Here is a 25,410-nt window from a genome sequence, read left to right on the forward strand (position 1 = left end):
GATCAGATACAATCTAACATTCATCCCAGGATCAGACCAGCCAGAGGACATCAAGGGTTAATGAGCGCGCTGGCTTCACTTGCACAGATTAAAAAAAACAAAACTCTGTGCATCTGTCTCTCTCTCCGTCTCTGTCTGTCTGTCTCTTTCTCACAAACTTCCTGCTGACTCTACTTCAGCTCTTTCGAAAATCAGCTGTTTCCATAACTACAGATGTAATGTGTAATTTCAAACCCGCTATTTGGGGTATAGAAAGAGGTTGAGTGGCAGAGCTGAAGTACTCTCATTTTCTGTAGAGCTAAAAGCTTCCGGTTTCTCAAACTCAGTGGAGTGCAGAAAATCAGACATGAGCTGCATTACTGATGTAACTAAGCAGAGCAACAATTTATCTTATTTTAAGCAACTGTTGAGCTTTAGTTTTTCAGTCTCACACTATCAGTTCAGAAAGAGGAAGGTGGTGATGAAGATAAGGGGACATTGGTTCTCTGAAAAGGACCACTCACAGCTGCTCTCTTTCTTTCATCTTGCTCCTGAATGAGCGTCTTTGAGCAAAAGAGAGCGAGGCGCCAGAAAGCAAGGCAAGTTCTATAACAGAGCGAGGGACTGTGCTTGGAAAGAGAGGGGTGCAGCTTAAAATGCATAAAGATGCTCCACACGTTTCTCGAGCACCTGTAGCTATGGCAACAGTCAGACTTTGAAAGTTCTGCAATCGCTGCATTCTGTCAGGGAGGGGACATGTGTTCCTGCAGAAATATCCTGCTCTCTCGCTGTGAGAATCTTTCCAGCGCTGAACTTTTGTGGGTGCGAGCTGAGTCTTCGTGGACGTCAGTTTGACGCAATCGGCTCTGCCACGTGTGAAAGCGTGGGCAGGAGAGAACGAGAGAGCGATGCTGAGAGAGATTCCTGTGAAGGGCACTGTAATTATAGTCTGAGTGTAACAGCAGCGCGCGCATTAGCAGCAGGGCTCGTTCGAATGCACACTAATGCTAATGGAGGGTACAGCTCTTGACTACAGATATGATTCAGATGGCAGACCTGTTCCAGTATGATAATTACAATGACTGTTGTGCTATGATTGACAGGTGCTAACTCTGAGTCCCTTCTGTTTCTTGTTTTCCCACAGATATGTCCCCATCATTCTAGTGAAGAATCAAACCCTCCATCCGCATTTATCGTGGTGAACACATCAAACCCCTGCCAGATCAAAGAAGCCCAGTTAACTCCTATCGAAGGGTCCACCCTACCTCCTGAAGCGAGAACATGGAGCGGTGGTTCGTCTCATTAGCGCTGTGCGCTTGCATGTGTGTGATGTTCACCCCAAGTATCTCCACTCCCTCCGGGCCGGCATCTGCCACCTGTGCCACCCTGGAGCAAAGCCGTTTCTTTGGTGTGTTCTCCTCTAAGACCGCCCTGCAATCAGCGCCGTGCTCCTGGACCCTGCAGAACCCTGATCCTCGCCGTTACACCGTCTACATGAAGATCATCAAGCCTACCGAGTCCTGCACCCCACGACAGATCCGGACCTTCCAGTTTGACTCGTTCCTGGAGACCTCTCGCACATACCTGGGCATGGAGAGCTTCGACGAGGTGGTCCGACTGTGCGACGCTTCCTCCGCGGTGGCCTACCTAGAGTCCAGCAAACAGTTCCTGCAAGTGCGGAAGGTGATGCCACGTCTGGGTGTGGAGCCCGTGGAGGAAGACGAAGGGAACGACGAAGGCAGCCAGTTCAACGCTGAGTTTCTAGTCGTGGGGAAGAGGAACCCAAGCATGCCAGCCTGCGAGATGCTGTGTCAATGGCTGGAAGACTGCCTGGCCACCAGCACACATGGAAACCCCTGCGGCATCATGATGACCCCCTGCCAGTGCTGGGAGCCGCCCAAGAGGCGGACAGGTGGCTGCTACAGGGGCGGAGTCTACACCGAGAAGTGCTCGCCCACCGCTAGAGACAGCAACCGTGACGCCGAGATCATGAGTAAGTGTGTGAAATGCAAGGTTCTCATTCCAGCAGGCAAAATTGTATGCTCCCCTAAAAGAGAAAAACATCTATCGATGTGGTTCTGCGGGAGCACCTGCTCAATAGCCGCGCTCCCCAAGCCTCCGTTAAAGCAATGAATGCCCTTTGCTTGAGGTTGTCATAGCAACCCGCCGGGCTCCAAAAGCACCACATCCAAAGAGCGCCTCGGGTATAAGAGGCAGTTCACCCTTTAAAACTGTTGTCTCATGTGGTTTCGTGGCATTTAGCCTTCAAAGCTTCTTTTTGTTTAGAAAATCTTCAAAAGCGCTTGTTTGTCTAAGAGACTTTTTCGCCCCGCTGTTATGAAGGCCGGCATCAAACCTACATTTATGACAAAACAATGCCACATCGATTGTCAATAAGCTGATTTGACGCCTCTATTATGCCCCTGAAGTTTGCATGCAGATACCATATCTGACCAGCAGATGTCAACAGCGTTATCATGACTCATTCGCAGAGAATGTCCTCCTCTTCAGCATTACTCACCCACCATGTGCACTTAACAGAAGTGATATGATGAGGCATGTCTGTGTGATGTGTTTGCAGAAGGCTGGAACGGGTGGGGCCGCTGGTCCGAGTGCAGTAACGAGTGCGGCGGCGGAGTCCAGGTGCGCAGCCGCGCATGCCAGCCTGAGGATGGTGTCTGTGAGGGCGTCGTGGAAGAGGGACGGGCCTGCAACCCTCAGCCCTGCATCGGTCAGTTCCACCTCCATAAATGTGACCCTGGAGCACAAAACCAGTCATAAGGGTCCATTTTTTGAAATTGAGATTTATGTATCATCTGAAAGCTGAATAAGCTAACCATTGATGTATGATTTGTTAGGATTATTATAGAACAATATTTGGCTGATACAACTATTTGAAAATCTGGAATCTGAGGGTAATCTAAATATTGAGAAAATCGCCTTTTAAAGTTGCCCAAATGAAGTTCAAATCTAATCAAAAATGAAGTTTTGATATATTTACGGTAGGAAATTTACAAAATATCTTCATGGAACATGATCTTTACTTAATATCCTAATGATTTTTGGCATAAAAGAAAAATGTATAATTTTGATCCACACAATGTATTGTTGGCTATTGCTACAAATATACCTGAGCTACTCATGACTGCTTTTGTGCTCCAGCGTCACTACAGGTGCACCGTAGTGAATGCATGAGCATGTTTTCTGATCTTGCATGTGGCTTTGCATTGATTTGTGCAGGTCAAGTACGACAGAGAAGTCAAGGTCTGCGTTCCATCATCGGCCAGCGGCGTGATGCTGATGGCACTGTCATGGCAAACCAGGCCCCTCAGAAAGGTGTGTGTCTCTTATGCAACACTAGAAAGCAGTCTGGAAGTTGTGGAAGTGTTGTGCTAAATCAAACTCTTTGTTATGCTGCAGAAGAGGTCCAGCAGGACACGTGGTCTTCATGGGGCGTGTGTTCCGTGAGTTGTGGTGAAGGCTTGCAAACTCGCACACGCTCCTGCATGACGTCTACTTACAGCACCCAGTGCACCGGCCCTTTGAGAGAGAACCGACCCTGCAACAACACCGCCGCCTGCCCAGGTACTGCAGCTCACATATACACAATGCCTGCATTCGTTTGTCTGGGGGACTGGAATCGATTGATTAACGATGATGTGTTTTCAGTGAATGGAGCATGGGACGAATGGGCTCCCTGGAGTTTGTGCTCGTCCACATGCGGCCGTGGATATCGTGATCGTGTCCGTACCTGCAAACAGCCTCAGCACGGCGGAGAACCCTGCCGCGGACCTGTCAAACAGACCAAGTTCTGCAACATCGCTGTCTGCCCAGGTCAGTCAACCGACCGCTATTCCAGATCTCAACACCATTCATCATAATAACACAAGCCCTTTCGAATGCAACAAGGAAGATGACTTCAATGTATTCTGTCTTTCCCATCTCCATAGTTGACGGCTCCTGGAACGATTGGTCCGCATGGACTCCCTGCTCTGCCTCTTGCTCAAACGGAACGATGCACAGAACTCGTGAGTGTAACGGCCCCTCATACGGAGGCTCAGAGTGCAGAGGAGAATGGCAAGAAACCACCAACTGCTTCCTCAGAGACTGCCCAGGTACTGTATTCCTGCCCAAATGTTTGATAATGCATGCATATGCTCCCTAAATGGCTCTGCGCAAGTGAAAGATACTCAAGTGTGTTGTCGCCCTCTAGTGGATGGGAGATGGCTGTTGTGGAGCTCATGGGGTAGTTGCAGCAAATCCTGCGGTGGAGGCCATCAGCTCAGACAGAGAGCGTGTGAAGGACCTTTCTTTGGTGGAGAGCCATGCATCGGCGATAAATCAGAACTGCGAAACTGCAACGAGAAGCGGTGTCCAGGTGAGAGCTCAAACCAGATGTTGTACTTCATTTATGCACCAGTTTTGAGGCAGCTTCTTTAAGTGCTTATAAAAAATGTGTCTCGCAGAACCTCACGAGATCTGCGGAGAGGAGAACTACGGCAGTGTGGTGTGGAAGAAAACGCCCGCGGGCGACACGGCTGCTGTGTCCTGCCCTTCTGATGCCACAGGTACTGATCTGAGCTCTGGTTTCTGTGTTGAATGTGTGTCACGGCCTGATTTTAATGAATGAGTGCATTAACCCTGCTCTCCCTGGCTCCTGCAGGCCTGATCCTGCGCAGATGCACTCTGGACGCCGTAGGTCTAGCCTTCTGGGAGAACCCAACTCATGTCAAATGCATCTCCAAGGAATTCCAGGACATCCAGACCCTGGTAAGCTCCATCTACTAGTGCTTCATGTTTGCATAAAGGCTTCAGAACTGGATTCTCAAGCATCCTTCTCCCTCCAGATGCGTGATCATGTGACTCGGTCTCAGAGTGGTCAGCTGGTGGACGGCGTGTCTGAGGTGCTGTCTAAAGTGAGGATGGTGTCGACTGATAATATGAAGTACAGCGGTGACCTGCTGGCTGTGATGGAGGTCCTGAGGAACAGTACGGAGATCTTCAGAGGCTCAAAGATGAGCCTGAGCAATGCAGATGTGGAGGTATGCAAAAACCAAAGTGCTCAACGATGATATAAGTGTATGTGATGGAAACGCTGATCTGATAACATTGATTTGTTTGACCCACAGAATTATGCTCACACCATCAGTAACTTACTGCAGGAGACACACAAAGAGAAATGGGACGAAGCTCAACTGGTGAGTGTGAGTGTGTGTGTGTGTGTGTGTGTGTGTGAGAAGTATGTGTCCTCACACAAGCACTTTGTGTCTTCATACCAAAAAAGAGAAATAAAGAAGCAGAGAAATCGAGCGCACCCACATGGCAATCTGCGACAGCAGCACGCGCCTACACATACACGTCAGCCAATGAATCAGTCATCAGTCATTCAGAGGAAGAACTGAGAGATTCTCTGTGTGTTTTTAGAACATCTTTTTTTAGTACTATTTAGACACTATTATAGTATTCATGAATAGTTTTAATTAGCTTTTTTATATTTTCTGATTAATTAGAGATTGTTTTAGTAATTTTATGTGCTATTTTCAGATTTAGTTTTTGTTTTTTTTATATTAACATTGAGCTTAAATGCATATGTATTTATATTATATACTATATATATATAACCTCTAACACTAGCACTCTCTACTCTCATTTGTAAGTCGCTTTGAATAAAATCATCTGCTAAATGCCTAAATGTAATTATATATTCTATTATATTTGATTTATATGCAGTTTCAGCTTTAGTTTTAGTTTAGTACTTAACTTTAATCAATTTAATTAATTTTATTTCAGTTACTTGCCAAGACAAAACAAGTTTTTCATCTAATATTTGAATTTCATTTCATTTTAACTTTTTCAATGAAAGAAAGTGATTTTATAATAGTTTTAGTATGCATTAACAGTGCTGTTTTGCTCTGCTGCAGATGGGCGCAAACATCAAGGAATTCTTCAGTCTGGTTGAGGACTTCATTGACATGATCGGACGTCAGATGAGAGATTTCCAGGACATCTACGAGGTCACCGACAATCTTGGTGAGTGTGAGATGGCTCAGGAGGACGAGGCAGCAGGTGGATATATGAGTGTGTGTTTCTGACTGTGGTTTCTGACCGTCTCTTCAGAGCTCAGCGTCCAGAAGCGTCCGCGCACCATGACCTCTGATGTGACCTTCCCCCTGAAGGGCTGGCGTGGGATGATCGACTGGGTCCGCAACTCAGAGGAGAAAGTCACAGTGTCCCGCAGCGCTCTGAGTCTAGACGTGCCAGGTACACACACACACACACACACACACATTCTGACGTGTGTTTGATGTGTAAGGAGACTAATGCGGCTCTGAATGTGTGTGTAGATGCTGAGCAGAGCACTGGGTTTGTCACCGGGATCGTTCTCTACAGAAATCTGGCTCCCATCCTGTCCTTCCAGAGGTACAAGAGTTCAAACATTGCTTGCATTCTGCTGACAAACTTCATATCAATTAGGTTTTTTTGTTAAATATGTCCCTGCAGCACAGAAGCAGTCATGAGTAACACAGGTATATCTGTAGCAATAGACAACAATACATTGTATGGATCAAAATTATACATTTCTCTTTTATGACAAAAATCATTAGGATATTAAGATCATGTTCCATGAAGATATTTAGTAAATTTCCTACTGTAAATATATCAAAACTTCATTTTTGATTAGTAATATGCATTGCTAAGAACTTAATTTGAACAACTTTAAAGGAGATTTTCTCAATATTTAGATTTTTTTGCTCCCTCAGATTCCAGATTTTCTAATAGTTGTATCTCAGACAAATATTGTCCGATCATAACAAACCATACATCAATGGAAAGATTATTTATTCAGCTAATTAAAAACTAATGAACCCTTATGACTGGTTTTGTGGTCCAGGGTCACAAATAATCAGTTAATTACAAAGAGATAAAATGCAGATTAGAACATTCACTAATCTTAATGAATATTGTTTTATTCAGTTTGCTATATTTTATAGAATTCAGTTTTATTTCTCAAATTAAATTTATTCTATTTATTTATTCAGTTTATTTTGTTTGATTTAATTCATGATTTTTATTCATTATTTATTTTACGTATGCAGTTTTATTGTTTTTATTAAAACATGTGATGTTAGAGCAGATAGTGAAGGAAAATCTAGGTTAGTGATGAGTTTGAAATGTGTCTGAACTCTCGACTGATGTGCACCTGATCAATATGAGTGATTCTGATCGATCGATCGTCTCCTTCTCCCTTAGCAACAGCACGCTGCTCAACTCCAAGGTCGTCACGGTAACAGTGAAGCCCAACCCTGGCTTCCTGTCTGCACCTGTCGAGATCGACTTCCCTCACCTGCGCAATGTGAGTTGCCATGGAAACCAGAGCGCAGATGCTGCTTCATCGCTCATTCTGTTCTGAACGTGTGTGTGTCTGGAGTTAAAGACTATGGAGGAAGTGACATATGACACAGATCAAACTCCCTCTAACCAGACCTCTCACGCCCGTGTCTCTCTCTCTCTCTGCAGGGCACTGTGAACGAGACTTGCATCGCCTGGGACGAGAGCGAGAGGTGGGTGGAACGCTTGTGATTCTGTGTGTGTGTGTGTGTGTGTTGTCGCAGCTCTAAAGGTCACACACTCTCTCCTGCCCTAGGTACAGTGTGTCATCTCCACAACTCCCTGACAACCGCTAATTATATGCAAATGAGTCCCCGCCCCCTTACACACATCACTTATGACCTCATGAATATTCACAGAACATTCAAAACCTTCAATGGCTCTTTTCACCATCCACTGCCCACATAAACACTCTCATACAAACACTCTCATACAAACACTCTCAGACACACTCACACACACACACACTCACTCACTCACTCACAAACACTCTCACACACACACACTCACACTCACACACACACTCACTCACTCACTCACAAACACTCTCACACACACACACACACTCTCCCACACACTCACTCACACACACACTCACTCACTCACTCACAAACACTCTCACACACACACACACACACTCACACACACACTCACTCACTCACTCACAAACACTCTCACACACACACACTCACAAACACTCTCACACACACTCACTCACACACACACACACACACTCACACACACACACACAAATACACACTTCTGAACAAAGATGGGAAGCTTGTTCTCTTTTTTTAAATCAAAGCATTCAGATCTCTGAACTCCATCCATCTATTAGTATCAAAAATTAATATTTTGATATTTTACAAATGTTCATTCAAACAATATTCTATTAGTGTATTTACAGGGAATGTTCTCAGACTGTTCTGGCAAGATTCTCTCAAAATGATGAACAAACGTTCTTCCAGTAATATTATTAGAGTGTTTGATCAAAGGTAGTTCAGTCTTTAATATTGTTCTCAAACATGTTTATACATTGTTCATGGAACATTTTTCTGAAATATTTTAGTTGGACATTTGTGTAATGTTTTTTTGTTTTTTTTAAACACTCTTATATGTTACTTATTTCAGAGAACATTTAAAAGTAAAGTTTGCTGAATGATAAAATTAAACATTCGCTTAATGTTTTCTCTAACGTTCACATAACCAAGAGAAAAAAACATTTAAAACATTTTTAAAAAATGGATGTTTTGAACATTCTGAGAGCGTTTTCAGAACATTAGCAGAACGTTCTTAGAACATGTTTCTGGTAGCACAAGCTCGACCAATCAGCATCCAGAACCACAGCTCTCCGTGACACTGGTGTGATTGTGAGATGGAGTCTGTGTCTCTCTCAGGACAACCACCTGCCATCAGACCCGTGCCAAACACACACACACAGAGAGAGAGAGAGAGAGAGAGATGGGGTTCACACATTTAAACAGCTGTGTTTCTGTGCTATCAGATCAGTGTGAAGATCTTCTGAAACACGTCAAGAACATCAGAATATTTACTGCCTTTCAGAATAAGCATTCTTTTTTTGTGCAGTGATTCAATTTTAGAACCTTTCAGTCACCAATTCTTAAAATCATTTTTTCTTAGTGTGAAGTATATTTTAATAAGCAGAAGAACCTTTTTGCCATATAAAGAAGCTTTGGTGTTTCCATGGATGGTGAAGGCTCATGGTACCATCGATGGCAGTAAAGAACCTTTATATTTATTATAAAATCAAAGAAGAAGCATTTGGACAAGATACCATGATAGAAATACAGTTGCTTGTGAATAACACAGTATATGTGTCCCTGGAGCACAGACGCAGTCATGAGTAACACAGGTATATCTGTAGCAATAGCCAACAATACACTGTATGGATCAAAATTATACATTTCTCTTTTATGACAAAAATCATTAGGATATTAAGATCATGTTCCATCAAGATATATTTCTTACTGTAAATATATCAAAACTTCATTATTGATTAGTAATATGCATTGCTAAGAACTTCATTTGAACAACTTTAAAGGAGATTTTCTCAATATTTAGATTTTTTTGCTCCCTCAGATTCCAGATTTTCTAATAGTTGTATCTCAGCCAAATATTGTCGGATCATAACAAACCATACATCAATGGAGAGATGATTTATTCAGCTTTAAAATGATGCATAAATCTCAATTTAAAAAAATTGACACTTATGTCTGAGAGCATCACTGTACTGTGGTCTGGAGTGTGTGAGTGGGTCTGGAAGAGCTGCTCTGCTGCTGAGTGTGTGTGTGTGTGTGTGTGTGTGTGTGTGCGGGGTTTATTTGACTGTATCTAACTCTTGTGTGTGTGTGCGCGCAGCGCGTCTCTGCTCGGCTCCTGGTCCGCGCGCGGCTGCAGATCGGTGGCGCGCGACTCCAGCACCGCATGCGTGTGTGACGGACTGTCCACCTTCGCCGTGATCGCAAGACCGAACCCCGATCCGGTAAGTGTCCGATCATCACCGGACCGTGTGTGTGTGTGTGTGTGTGTGTGAGAGAGAGAGAGAGAGAGAGAGAGAGAAAATGAAGCGACGCTGCCGTAAACAGCGTTTATCACAGCCTCGTTCATCATCGAGTGATCGGATCTGAGTGTCTTTCATGTGAGTTCAGTCTTTATCTATCGACGGTTTGATTGACAGCTAATAGAGATGATGCGGTGTTGTGATCGATCGCTTCTCATCGATCATCAATGCTCTTCAGGAATCTAATGATCGATGATGGATGCGATTGTTTTTAATCACGTATTTCTTCGGTGCTTTAATGCGTTCGTGTGATCGAGATCGTTGTTTTTGATCTTTTTGGCGCAGAAGCAGTTGCCATGGCAACCGCATCCGCAGCCCTGCGCTGTAATGATCAGCACCAGGGAAAAAAGCCCTGCATTGAAACGCAACGCAACGCGTCCAAACACAACGCTTCCGTTTATAATCACATACGCTGTTTGGACGCGTAGAGTCGCGCAGTGCAAGCGGGTTTAAAATACCTGTAACATATACCTTCAGTGTGTGTGTGTGTGTGTGTCTTTTATGAGGAAATATGATGATGTGTCTGATTCTGCAAGGGCAAATGAAGGTGAAAGCAGCTCATAATATAACACACTCATACTGTGGTGTGTGAAGTGTGTAACACTAATACTTTCAGAGGTGAAAATTGTCCACCTGCAGGATACACACACACACACACACTTGCCATCGTTTAATAGTGCTAATGTGGAGCAGCAGTGAAGGAATGTGGAGCGTCTCTCTCACCTTCAGGTCTCCTTCACATCATCTGCCCTGTTTCTGCGAAGGAGCTCTGTGTGTGTGTGTATGTGTGTGTGTGTGTGTGTGTGTGTTTGTGTGTGTGTGTGCATTGACACTAATGTTACCGTGTTTCTTCACAGAACATGGATAAGTCTCTGTTGCCGTCGGTTACGATGATTGTGGGATGCGGGGTGTCATCCCTCACCCTCCTCCTCCTCATCATCATCTACGTCTCTGTGTGGAAGTAAGAAACTTATCATAATGCTTGATTTGCTGGTTGATTGATATGATTAATTTAATTGCTGTGTGGTTTATTAATTGGCTGCATCAAAAAGGATGCATTGCAAACGTTTTGATATCATGAACCCATAAATTAGATGTTCCCTACCAAACTATGTATTTTTACATTTATACAGTAAAATAAGTAGAATATTTCTATATTGAGTATTTCGGTAGCACTTTACCAATTTACAGTATTAACTAGCATGCATATTACTAGCATATTGGCTGATTATTAGTACTTATAAAGCGTAGTTAATAGTTAGCTAATCATAAAATTTTACAAACTAAAAAGCTGTTAATCTCATCATTAAAGACCAGAATAAAACTACAATTTGTGTCAAATTCTGTATTGTATCTATTTTGTTATAATAATTTGGTTTATTTCTATCTATTTACATATTAAAATATTTAAATATGGATATGTATCTCTAAACTCTGTCAGACCCCTGGGGGCCCCCAGACCCTAATCTGAAAACCCCTGGTTTGGTTGATTGAATTTTATTAATCGTCTCCCCCCCCCCCTCTTCTTCTCAGGTACATCCGTTCTGAGCGCTCAGTGATCCTGATCAACTTCTGTCTGTCAATCATCTGCTCCAATGCCCTGATTCTGATCGGTCAGACACAAGTGCGCAACAAGGTATAAACCGAGCCTGAAGCTGGCCGTTCACAGCTCACATCAGCTCCGAAGACAAACAGCTCACCTCTGGTCCCATCTGTCTCTCGCAGGTCATGTGTACGTTGGTGGCAGCGCTCCTGCATTTCTTCTTCCTGTCCTCGTTCTGTTGGGTCCTGACGGAGGCGTGGCAGTCCTACATGGCCGTGACGGGCCGTCTGCGTAACCGCATCATCCGCAAACGCTTCCTGTGCCTGGGATGGGGTGAGTGTGTGCGCCGCTGTTGACAGTGTTGGGGAACACATTACAAGTAACGCGAGTTACGTAAAGTACTAGTAAAAGTAACGCATTACTTTTTATTTTAGAAGGAAATAATTAACAGCAGTTCCTGTGTTTGTGATGTATTGAGTGACAGCTCTGGTGTTGAGAGAAATCAGGAGTAAGTGCAGAGTGTTGTGTGTGAACATGATCTTACTGTAGTTCTAGACTAAATATCAACATGATCTTACTGTAGTTCTAGACTAAATATCTACATGATCTTACTGTAGTTCTAGACTAAATATCAACATGATCTTACTGTAGTTCTAGACTAAATATCTACATGATCTTACTGTAGTTCTAGACTAAATATCAACATGATCTTACTGTAATTCCAGACTAAATATCAACATGATCTTACTGTAGTTCTAGACTAAATATCAACATGATCTTACTGTAGTTCTAGACTAAATATCTACATGATCTTACTGTAGTTCTAGACTAAATATCAACATGATCTTACTGTAGTTCTAGACTAAATATCTACATGATCTTACTGTAGTTCAACACTAAATATCAACATGATCTTACTGTAGTTCTAGACTAAATATCAACATGATCTTACTGTAGTTCAACACTAAATATCAACATGATCTTACTGTAGATCTAGACTAAATATCAACATGATCTTACTGTAGATCTAGACTAAATATCTACATGATCTTACTGTAGTTCAACACTAAATATCAACATGATCTTACTGTAGTTATAGACTAAATATCAACATGATCTTACTGTAGTTATAGACTAAATATCAACATGATCTTACTGTAGATCTAGACTAAATATCAACATGATCTTACTGTAGTTCTAGACTAAATATCAACATGATCTTACTGTAGTTCAACACTAAATATCAACATGATCTTACTGTAGTTATAGACTAAATATCAACATGATCTTACTGTAGTTATAGACTAAATATCAACATGATCTTACTGTAGATCTAGACTAAATATCAACATGATCTTACTGTAGTTCTAGACTAAATATCAACATGATCTTACTGTAGTTCTAGACTAAATATCATCATGATCTTACTGTAGTTCTAGACTAAATATCAACATGATCTTACTGTAGATCTAGACTAAATATCAACATGATCTTACTGTAGTTCTAGACTAAATATCATCATGATCTTACTGTAGTTCTAGACTAAATATCAACATGATCTTACTGTAGTTCTAGACTAAATATCAACATGATCTTACTGTAGATCTAGACTAAATATCAACATGATCTTACTGTAGTTCTAGACTAAATATCAACATGATCTTACTGTAGTTCTAGACTAAATATCATCATGATCTTACTGTAGTTCTAGACTAAATATCAACATGATCTTACTGTAGTTATAGACTAAATATCAACATGATCTTACTGTAGTTCAACACTAAATATCAACATGATCTTACTGTAGTTATAGACTAAATATCAACATGATCTTACTGTAGTTATAGACTAAATATCAACATGATCTTACTGTAGTTCTAGACTAAATATCAACATGATCTTACTGTAGATCTAGACTAAATATCAACATGATCTTACTGTAGTTCTAGACTAAATATCAACATTATCTTACTGTAGTTCTAGACTAAATATCAACATTATCTTACTGTAGTTCTAGACTAAATATCAACATGTATTTACTCATCTCACCTGCACTAAAACACATTCAGGGTTCCTCAAAATCAATAAAAACAGTCAAATGCAAACTCAGGATATTATACAAACCTGCAATAATTAAATTTGTTAAAACAAATATCATTTATGCATTAATCCCATTTTATTAAACAATGTCTTTGCTGCTGACCTTCAATGATTCAATTCAATCATACTAATAAGCAAAAGAGACACATTTGTGTTTGATTTTAGTTATTGCTGAATAGTGTTGAACTTTCTTCTCCTGCGTCATATTCTTCATGTGATTAGTTTGAGCGGCGCCCTCTACTGTACAGACCTGAATCTACATTTCCTTCAGTCTGAGGCAGATTCACTTCACTTTTGGCATGAAAGGGCTTTTGCATTTGTAAAATCAGGCAAGCCCTGCCCAAATTTAAAAAGTAACTCAAAAGTAACGTTACGCATTACTTTCCATAAAAAGTAACTAAGTAACATAATTAGTTACTTTTTTAGGGAGGAACACAATATTGCAATGCATTACTTTTCAAAGTAACTTTCCCCAACACTGGTTGTTGATTCTGGAGAGTGTCGCGTGACTCGTGTGACGGGATGTTTAACTCTCTGAATTCTCTCTCAGGTCTGCCCGCTTTAGTCGTCGCCATTTCGGTCGGCTTCACCAAAGCCAAAGGTTACAGCACCGTCAACTAGTGAGTATTTCCCATCTTGTTTCCCATCTTTCTCTTTCCATCTGTGTCTTTGTGAGTTTAACACTGGTGTTTCTTCTTCTTTCTCCGCAGCTGTTGGTTGTCTCTTGAAGGCGGTCTCTTGTACTCGTTCGTGGGTCCGGCAGCTGCTGTCGTTCTGGTGAGGAGCCTCTCATGGTCACTTCATGGTCAGCATGTACGATGTTGAGCCTTGACTGATGTCTCTGTGTGTTTTCAGGTCAACATGGTGATTGGAATTCTCGTTTTCAACAAGCTTGTGTCCAAGGACGGCATCACAGATGTTAAACTGAAAGAGAGGGCTGGGTAAGAAATACTGTACACACCCGATTAAACACCAGTCACATTGAAGAGTCTGGGGCGTGTTGTATTAAATGCACTGTCCTGCAGGGCGTCGCTGTGGAGCTCCTGTGTGGTTCTCCCTCTTCTCGCGCTGACGTGGATGTCTGCCGTTTTGGCCATCACAGACCGCCGCTCCGCACTGTTCCAGATCCTCTTCGCTGTCTTCGATTCTCTGGAGGGATTCATCATTGTCATGGTGCACTGCATCCTGCGCAGAGAGGTCAGTATACTCACAATGAAAGCACATGTGCGTTAAACGTGTATTTGAGTGTGCCAGAGCTCATAAATGTGTATTTTTCAGGTTCAAGAGGCGGTGAAATGCCGTGTGGTGGACCGCAAAGATGACGGGAACGGCGATTCCGGCAACTCCCTGCAGAACGGCCACACGCAGCTCGTGGTGAGTCTACATGCAAATATTCTCATGCATTTTACATTTTAACAACGGCATTTATAAATCAATTTTATTTCTTTCTTGTGTGCAGTCTGACTTTGAGAAGGACGCCGACTCAAACCGACCAGGTGAGCATATAAACAAAAGAATGCCACATTCATATTTACATAGAACGGTGGTGTCCAAACCAGTTCTTGGAGAGTTTAGCTACAACCATGATTAAACACAGCTGAATCAGCTAATCAAGGTTTTCAGGATTACTAGAAACTGGAAGCTAAACTTTGCAGGACATTGGCCCTCCAGGAGCAGGATTGGACACCCCTGCCAAAAAGCATGGAACTTGACGTGTTCTTATGTTTGGTAATAAGAAACTAGGGGGGGCTTTCCAAGGCTTATCCATGCCTCATGATCTGACTTGCCTCTCTGCCTCCCTTCAGGTGGAATGAAAAGCTCCTCTGAGGAGAAGATACCCCCTCCACAGATGCCCCTGCCCCTCGGCCCGAACTTCCACACACTTCCGTCCAACCCCAGCGGAAAGAGCCACATTCCCCCCGTCCCCGAGTACTCCAGCCACACGCTCACCATGCGGAGAGAGAAAGGTCGCGGAGTCGACCCATCCTGCGGCAAACCCGTGTACGTGTGCGACAGCGAGCTCTTCAAGCAGCTGGACGCCGATCTGGCCCTCGCTCAGGCCGAGAGCGTCTGTCCGGATGGCAGCGGGTATGTGCTCCTGCCTAACACCACCTCCACACTCCGTGCCAAACCCAAGGACGACTCCAGCGGCTCCAGCAAGTACAACATCAGCACCGAGCTCCCGCAGGCCCGTCTCATGCATCTGAGTGGAACCTACGCCGAACCGCAAGCTGCCTACGCTATCAAGACTCTCCCCGCCGACCGCGTCAGCGTATCGTATTCGGAGCGAGACTCGCCCATTCAGAACATCCACAACATCTCCAGCGAGAGTCATGTGACCAGCAGTTTGGGCGATACGTTCGACTCCATGAACTCCATGATGTCCAAGAGCGAAACCATCTCCACCTTGTCCATGAGTTCTTTGGAAGTCAGCGAGGGGGTAAGAAATAACATTTACTCTTCGTTGAACACTGCATCTGATCAATTACACAATGTACGTGATACTAAAGTTCGCTGTCCCTCTTTCTGTTTGTACTCTCACAGAGGCAGAAATCCCGTTACGCAGAACTGGATTTTGAGGTACTTACTCACTACGGAGTTTTCCACTGTAGAGTTACAAGAATTTAAATCTATAACAGTGCAGCTCTAACCGTTCCGTTCTCTATCATGTAGAAAATCATGCATACAAGGAAACGCCATCAGAACATGTTCCAGGACCTCAATAAGAAGGTGCATCACGCTGAGAAGGACAGGGAGTCACCGGCATCCGACAGCAAGGTGAGCCGCCAAACTAGACGCTCATGTGTGGAACTGATCAGGGCAGCCATAAAATACTTACTCGCTTACCCTTGTCATTCAGTCTTTAGAGTAATGCTCTCTTCTCTCTGCAGTCCGTCAGATGGAGCGTTTCTTCCGGTGGAAGCGACAAGACAAACCACAGCGTAAGTGTCTCGATCTTTCGATTGCATGTGAAGGACGTTTTCTTATTCCCAACTGCAGGGTCTCTAACTCTGTTCCTGATGTCTCTTTCCAGGATAAGCAGCAGGGAGCAATGGATCGGTCCTGGGAGAGCATGAGCAGGTCACAGACATCTCCTCCTGCCTGGGTCCGGAAGGACATGGAGCCGTTGCAGGCATCTCCTCTGGATCTCCAGGGCATGGAATGGGAGAAGGCCGGAGCGACCATCCCTCTGGTGGGCCAAGATATCATCGACCTGCAGACAGAGGTGTGAGGGCACAGCGTTTAACCTTGAACACCTCGGTCTGCTTTTGATTTGGGAAAGAGAGCGGAAAATGAAGGGATGAGCATGCAGAGGGCAGATAGGTAGAGAGGATCCCGAGAGGGGAGCGCTGTACCCGTCTGTCATTTGAATATGTGTCTCTCTCCGGCTTCAGAAGTAGCTCTCAGCTCAAGATGACACTGACCTCAGTCATTAGGAGGCGGCTGAACAGGGAGAATGATTTTCCGAACTCCGTGCATGGCGAGATTCCGATTGGTTCATCGAGAGCTTTTCCCAACATGCTTCCATCCGGTCCAGGAGGTGGTGTGGACGCCCGCCTGTGCCCTTTCATTTTTCCGCAGTTCCGTTTTGGAATGGTGCGAATCTTCCCGCAGGAGGGTCGACCGGTTTCTTGGTTGCTCGAGTTTGGCCCTTCGTGGCCCCTTCCAGAGCGTTCTCTTCGGTCAAGAGGCCCATGTCTCCCATGAGCCTCTAGGGGTTGTTAGCTGTGCTGAATGGACACAGATGAACTGCCGTCGCTGTGGTCTTTGTTTTTAGCGCTTTGCGTGAAGCATTTCTGGACGCTTCCATCAAACTTTGGGGAAATAATTGTACTGAAAACCTGAAAAAGACTTTAAAGAGCTGAGCATTTACTTTTCATGATTCCTCTGTTGTTATTGTAACAAGTTATTATTATGAATGTTATTTCTTTGTTCTTATGATCATGTTATGATTTTGATGATCGTGTTTCTCCTCTTGTCTTCATACCTTTGTTCATCGAGGTTTATTTTTAAGTATGGAACCGTCCGTTCATTCCCAAAACATCAGCAGGATGAAATATCCCAGCATGAGCAGCTGAAATATTCTCAGCATTCTGGGTAATTAAGTTGGAGCAGCAGTGACTGTGTAGCCTTGGACTCTTTGAGGATGAGCTGTTGTTTCCTCCTCCGCTCCATTGGATCAGACCACTGTGTTCCCTCCATTCCCACCAGCGGCTCTTTCTACGGCCTTGTGAATGAAGCCCCAGCACACGTTATGGGCTCCTGCCCACCTGTGAACTTCCACAGCGCCGACGGGAGAGATTCCCAGTGCAGTAGTTATGCCAAACAATAGACTGGCATCAGTGCAATATGAGGACAGATGCTTGATGTCCAAGCAGGACTGACATTAGAATCTTGACAGGTTTTTGTTAACCATTTTGAGAGTTTTATATCATCTTTATAGAGCACATAGAAACCTTTATGACAACACTGTTCACAGACTATATTAACTATTAAATGAGAAGGACAAAACAAGACGTTGTCTTGCTGCTAAAAGAACTTTCAGGAAAGAAAACTATGATATCAGAGTAATAGCCTAGAGATATATCTGACTGTGCTTCAGGAAAATGCCCTAGAGTTTTTTTTACTTGATTCCTCCATATTGGCGAGACACTGACCCCTCGGTCGTCTGTATGGCCTCTTGTTTTATAAACCTGTTCGTCTCTCTGTGTGTGCCGATATCCTTCCTCGCGTCTCTATGTTCGTGTGAGGTTTCCGATGTCTGTCTGAATCTCCAGCACTAGAGTCTCTGTGTATTTCACTTCCTCTTGTGATTGTACAGTTTTTAGAACAATAGGTGAAGGTGTCTCATTTCTAATAAAATAAAAGTACTAAAATTTACAATCTCTATTCTTTACTTTCCTGAATGAAAATCATGTGTGTACTACTAACAGCACCAAAACAGAGCTGAAAATGAATAACTGTTGGGTTTCCTGAACACTCCCCCTCCAACTGTCATTGGTCAGTCAAACATCTGAGTCCCGCCCCAAACTCACATGATTGGTCGAGTCAGAAGTTGAGATATTGGGCATCTGAAACAAACAGATCAATGTTCTGATAGCATCAAACTATCAATGACTGACTCCGAACATGAAACTGACACCCCAAACAACACACTACAGCTTTAATGACAGTCGTTTAGGGAAAATAAGTAAGATGTTTTGTTTTCTTGCCTAATGTCTTTTTATGAGTAAATTGAAATTATCATCATCAATATCAAAATAGTTTCCAATTATTTTCCCCAAAAGGCCTGTTTCCATTTGGTCTATATATGAGCTAAATTTTACACAGCAGCAGAATAAAACAAATGACTAACCTATCTATAATTTGGTCATTAGCATTAAGCTCTTTCTTTCAGGAAATTAGTCTGTTTGGACACAGCAGGAGTGTTGAGCTCATTACGGATAAAACAAAATTTCCTTTTTTTACAGGATCTCGAGAGCGAAAGCCGACCTGAACTGCTGGACATCGCAACAAACTGATTACGTCAAACCCATTTAATTATAAAACAGGCTATGGTGTTCTGAGTGGTTGCTATGTAGTTGCTAGGGTGTTTTGTGTAGTTGGTTTTTCTAGAGTGTTCTTGTTGCCTGCTATAGAGTTCCTAAGGTGTTATAAGTGGTTGCTATGCATAGTGGTTGTTATGGTGAAAGCTATGGGCTTTCACCAAGATGGCGGCACAGTCAGACGCAGTGGCTACTCCGGGTCCCAAAGACGGTGCTTTTATGTCTTTTCATGTCGTCTGTTCGTCTCCAAATAGTGTAAAATTACCGCTAACTCACAAGAAAATCACTGCAAAACACATATATGATCGCCAAAGCCTTTTGGATATCGGCAACGCGTACAAACAGCAACTCTCGTCGGCGGCTACTGAGAAGCTACGAGGCCTTTGTTTACTGCTGGAGCCGGACCTCGAGACCGCGGCCTCGCCTACTGATGCTACCCGCACAAGGCAGCGTCGCAAGCGGTGTGAGAGAGGACGGAAGCGCGGATGTATACGAGCTAGGCTAAGGGCTAACCCCACAAGACCGGCTCTTCCAACACTCATGCTCTCAAACGTTCGCTCTCTGGAAAACAAACTGGACTTAATTCAACTCAGTCGGTCTACACAGCATGAGGCAAGGGATTGTTGTGTGTTTGTTTTCACCGAAACATGGCTAAACGACAACATCCCGGACTCCGCCATTCAGCAGCATGGGCTAACCAGCTACCGAGCGGATAGAGATTCATCACTATCTGGTAAGACCCGCGGAGGTGGCTTGTGTGTGTATATCAACAAAGACTGGTGTAACAATACTGCAGTATTATCAAAACACTGTTCATCGCTGGTGGAGTTTACGTTTGTGAAGTGTCGACCGTTCTATCTGCCGCGGGAGTTCACGGCCATTGTTATTGTCGCGGTTTACATTCCCTGTGTGCAAACGCTAAGGACGTGCTTCGTGAACTGTATAGCGCCATCAGTGAACAACACACAAATAACCCAGACGGCTTTTTCATCATAGGCGGTGACTTCAACCACGCAAACTTAAAGACAGTTTTGCCACAGTTTTACCAACATGTGAACTTTGCAACAAGGGGAAACAACACATTGGACTTTGTTTACACAACAGTAAAGAACGCTTACAAGGCTGTACCCCGCCCCCACCTCGGGTACTCGGACCACATCTCTGTTATGCTAATCCCAGCATACAGACCACTTCTCAAACTAGCCAAACTGGTTCAAAAACTCATCACAATTTAGCCAAATGATGCTACCTCAACACTACAGGACTGCTTTCAGTGCACAGACTGGAACATGTTTAAAGAGGCAGCCACCTACAGCAACCACACAGACCTGCATGAGTACACTGAAACTGTGACTACTTACATCAAAAAAGTGCACTGATGATGAGACAGTCACCAAGACCATCACCACACGTGAAAACCAGAAGCCATGGATGACAGCAGAGGTTCGTGGGCTGCTAAAGACCAGAGATGAAGCATTCAGATCAGGAGATAAAGCAGCCCTCAAAACAGCAAGAGCCAATCTGTCCTGTGGCATCAAAAATGGAAAACGGTCATATGCTCAAAAAATCAACAATCACTTCACAGACAGCAGAGACACACGGAGCCTGTGGCAAGCCATTCAGACCATCACTGTCTACAAGCCCCCGCCACAGGCCTGTGATGATCCCTCCCCGATGCACTCAACCACTTTTATTCATGTTTGAAATGCAGAATGACACACCTGCACAAAAACTGCCCACACCTTACAACGACTGGGCGCTCTGTCTGTCTCCAGCCGACATAAGGAAGACCCTGTCTAGGATTAACCCACGCAAGGCTGCGGGTCCTGACAACATACCTGGCCGTGTTCTGACAGACTGTGCTGCACAGCTGACAGATGTGCTTACAGATATCTTCAAAACCTCGCTGAGCCAGGCATTCGTCCCCACATGTCTCAAATCCACAACAATCATACCGGTACCAAAGAAATCACCTGTGTCCTGTCTGAATGACTACCGTCCCATAGCACTGACTCCAATCATGATGAAGTGCTTTGAAAGGTTAGTCATGCACAACATCAAAACCAGCCTCCCCAACACACTCGACACGCTCCAGTTTGCATACCATCCAAACCGCTCTCTACGGACGATGCAATTTCCTCCACCCTCCACCTGGCTCTTACCCACCTAGAAAATAAAGACTCCTATGTTAGAATGCTGTTCATTGACTTCAGCTCGGCATTCAACACAATAATCCCACAACAGCTCATAAATAAACTAAACCTGCTGGGTCTTAACAATTGCCTTTCTAATTGGATCCTGGACTTTCTTACCGGAAGACCTTAGTCAGTCCGTGTCGGCCACAACACCTCGAGCACTACCACACTGAGCACAGGTGCCCCACAACATCAAGTTTGCTGATGACACAACAGTGGTAGGTCTCATCAGCAACAAAGATGAAACGCACTACAGAGAGGAAGTGGCACAGCTGGCTGAATGGTGTGGTACTAACAATCTGTCCCACAGTGTGGGGAAGACAAAGGAGGTTGTGATGGACTTCAGGAGAAACTCCATTGACCACCCCCCATTGACCATCGACAGCTCGACTGTGGAGAGAGTCAGCAGCACTAAATTCCTGGGGGTGCACATCACAGAGGATCTCACCTGGACCACCAACACCATGTCACTCTCCAAAAAGGCACAACAGCGCCTACACTTTCTCTGCCGGCTGAAAAGAGCAAGTCTCCCTCCGCCCATCCTCACCACATTCTACAGGGACATGGACCACCCCCCACCCCAAACCTTACCACATCAAAGAAAAAACTGTATGGAACATTTTTGTGCAATTTGAAGTGTGCTACACACAGGTGAGTGGGCCTGTACAAACCACCTGTAGAAACACACTCTCCTCTATGTGCACTAGACACTTTACACACACTGCTGCGTGTACACAATCCCACAAAAGACTCAGCAATATATGTATGTTTACATGCTCATGCACTACAAATCATCCTGCACTGTTCCCCAACCAGCTGCTTGACTCAAAATGTTTCTCTTTGCACATGTATAGTATTTATGTGAAGCATTCCTATAGTTTGTATATATATTTTTTTTTTAGTTTGTATAGGGTAAATATTTATTTGACGCATTCGTATAGTTTGTATTTTTTATCTTTTATGTTTTTTAGTTTGTATAGGGTAAATATTTATGTGAAGCATTGGTATAGTTTGTATTTTTTATCTTCTATTTTTTAGTTTGTATAGGGTAAATACTTATATATAGTATAATTATAGTTAAATCTGTCAGTAGTTTAGTTGTGTATAGGTTTATAGTGTTTTTTTTACTTCATTGTTGTATGTCTGTATTTATGTAGCACCGTAGTCCTGCGAGGCACGACATTTCGTTCCACTGTATGTCCCCACATGTAGCAGAATGACAATAAAGCTCAACTTGACTTGACTTGACTTGACAATTGCTAGGGCATTCTGAGGGGTTGCTATGCAGTTGCTATATTGTTGCTAGGTTGTTCTGAGTGTTTGCTATGCAGTTTCTAGGGTGTTCTGAGTGGTTGCTATGTAGTTGCTAGGGTGTTTTGGTGGTTGCTATGTGGTTTCTAGGTAGAAATGCTTTAAAAACTGCTAGATCTGCTTACTTTACGTCTCTTTTAGAAGAAAACAAACACAACCCCAAGTTTTTATTTAATACAGTAGCTAAATTAACAAAGAATATAACATCAGAATGTGCAGACATTACCCAGCAGCACAGTAGTAATGACTTTATGAACTACTTTACTTCCAAGATTGAAACTATTAGAGATAAAATTGTAACCATGCAGCTGTTAGCCACAGTATCGCATCAGATAGTGCACTATAGATCCCCTGAGGAACAATTCCACTCATTCTCTTCTATTGGAAATGAAGAATTATATAAACTTGTTAAATCATCTAAACCAACAACCTGTATTTTAGACCCTGTTCCATCTAAGCTCCTAAAAGAGGTGCTTCCAGTAGTAATAGATCCTCTTCTGAATATTATACTATGTTCCTTCTTAGAGAAAAATGATATATGTGAGGATTTCCAGTCAGGTTTTAGACCATATCATAGTACTGAGACTGCTCTCATTAGAGTTACAAACAACCTGCTTTTATCATCTGATCGTGGTTGTATCTCTCTATTAGTGCTACTGGATCTTAGCGCCGCGTTTGACACTATCGACTACAACATTCTTTTAAATAGACTAGAAAATTATGTTGGCATTAGAGGAAGTGCACTGGTTCAAATCGTACTTATCTGACCGCCATCAATTTGTGGCAGTAAATGAAGAGGTATCATACCAAACACAAGTGCAGTATGGAGTACCTCAAGGCTCAGTACTTGGCCCTTACTTTTCACGTTTTACATGTTACCCTTGGGAGATATCATTAGGAAACATGGTGTTAGCTTTCACTGTTATGCTGATGATACCCAGCTCTATATTTCTTTGCGACCTGATGAAACTTACCAATTTGCAAAACTAACGGAATTTATAGTTGATATCAAAAACTGGACGACTAGCAATTTCTTACTGCTAAATTCAGAAAAAACAGTGTTAATTATTGGACCAAAAACTTTGCATGTAATAACCTAGATCACACTGTCTAATACTTGATGGCTGCTCTTTAAATTCTTCGTCATCAGTTAGGAACCTAGGCGTACTTTTTGATAGCAATCTTTCCTTCGAAAAACATGTTTCTAGCATTTGTAAAACTGCATTTTTCCATCTTAAAAATATATCTACATTATGACCTATGCTCTCAATGTCAAATGCAGAAACATTAATTAATGCATTCATGACCTCGAGGCTAGATTATTGTAATGCTTTATTGGGTGGTTGCTCTGTACGTTTAATAAACAAACTCTCATTCTGGTTCAAAATGCAGCAGCTAGAGTTCTTACTAGAACAAGGAAGTATGACCACATTAGCCCGATTCTGTCAACACTGCACTGGCTCCCTATTAAACATCGTATACATTTTAAGATCTTGCTAATTACCTATAAAGCCCTGAATGGTTTGGCACCTCAGTATTTGAGTGCGCTCTTATCGCATTATAGTTCTTCACGTCCTCTGCAATCTCAAAACTCTGGCCATTTGATAATACCTAGAATATCAAAATCAACTGCGGGCGGGAGATCATTTTCCTATTTATCGCCCAAACTCTGGAACAATCTACCTAACACTGTTTGGGAAGCAGACACACTCTGTCAGTTTAAATCTAGATTAAAGACCCATCTCTTTAACCTGGTTTACACATAATACACTATCGCATTTCTATAATTCAAATCCGTTAAAGGATTGTTAGGCTGCATTAATTAGGTCAACCGGAACTGGGAACACTTCCCAAAAGACCTGATGTACTTGTTACATCATTAGAAGAATGGCATCTACGCTTATATTAGTCTGTTTCTTTCTTATTCCGAGGTCACCGTAGTCACCCAGATCCAGACTGTATCCAGATCAGATGGTGGATCAGCACCTAGAGATGACCTCTACAGCCAGGACACCTAGATGAGCCCCAGAGACTGATCCCCAGTGAAGACCCTGTCTCCAAGACGGCTATCGGGACAAGACCACAGGAACCAGATGAATCCTTTGCACAATCTGATTCTACTTTAGCCTAGATTTAAACTGCTGATTTTGTCTGGCCAGAGGAGAATGACACTATTTCAACAAACTATTTCCCCGTCTAAATACCGTAAAGCTGATATAAAGCCATCCAGCTTTATATCAAGCCGATGTAAAGCTGCTTTGACACAATTTGCATTGTTAAAAGCGCTATACAAATAATATTGACTTGACTTGACTAGAAGGCATAAATAAAGACACCATATGAATGATTACAGAATTTTCATTTTCATTCATGAAGTATTCCTGTAATGATGGTGAAGTGATTATGGTGAAGGTGATGATGATGGTGATCTATTCTTCTCATCTATCACCCTCTACATATGCTTCCCCTCACCGTTCATTTCCCCTTTGTTTGAGTCAAAGCTCATGTGTGTCATGCATTTAGTCAGTGGCATTTAGAATGTGACCCATAATGCACTGCGTCGGCTCTCATGTCAGAGAGGGCTGGATGTAAATGCCGAATGCTCTCGGTGCAATGGGAGTAATTGTGTGCAGGGCTGTTATTTCATTCCTCATGACTGTATGAATGTGCCACTCAAAGCTTTGTGTTGGTTTTTGTCTTGTTTCTCTCAAGCCAAGAGAAGGTAATTGCGGTGTTGAATATTGTGAGTCACATGATGGCGCTGGC

General features: G+C 43.1%; 1 protein-coding gene across 1 annotated transcript; it reads left to right on the plus strand.

Annotated features, from left to right (window-relative positions):
• Positions 1 to 1,260: 1,260 nt before the first annotated feature.
• LOC306846975 (adhesion G protein-coupled receptor B1-like) lies at positions 1,261 to 16,824 on the plus strand (the record flags this gene model as incomplete). The annotated part of the gene is made up of 31 exons (XM_079380704.1): positions 1,261 to 1,972; positions 2,561 to 2,710; positions 3,220 to 3,315; positions 3,400 to 3,564; positions 3,649 to 3,813; positions 3,930 to 4,094; positions 4,193 to 4,357; positions 4,446 to 4,547; positions 4,643 to 4,749; positions 4,827 to 5,021; positions 5,109 to 5,177; positions 5,901 to 6,009; positions 6,097 to 6,240; positions 6,324 to 6,399; positions 7,231 to 7,333; positions 7,498 to 7,541; positions 9,748 to 9,871; positions 10,807 to 10,910; positions 11,483 to 11,585; positions 11,675 to 11,825; positions 14,143 to 14,212; positions 14,303 to 14,369; positions 14,448 to 14,533; positions 14,618 to 14,789; positions 14,871 to 14,966; positions 15,052 to 15,088; positions 15,398 to 16,032; positions 16,137 to 16,172; positions 16,266 to 16,370; positions 16,484 to 16,534; positions 16,627 to 16,824. The coding sequence occupies 31 exons, from the start codon at positions 1,261 to 1,263 to the stop codon at positions 16,822 to 16,824; spliced, it is 4,602 nt and encodes a 1,533-aa protein (XP_079236830.1).
• Between the last annotated feature and the right edge of the window lie 8,586 nt (positions 16,825 to 25,410).

Source organism: Barbus barbus (assembly GCF_936440315.1).
Source record: "Barbus barbus genome assembly, chromosome: 27".
NCBI classification, from domain to species: domain Eukaryota; kingdom Metazoa; phylum Chordata; class Actinopteri; order Cypriniformes; family Cyprinidae; genus Barbus; species Barbus barbus.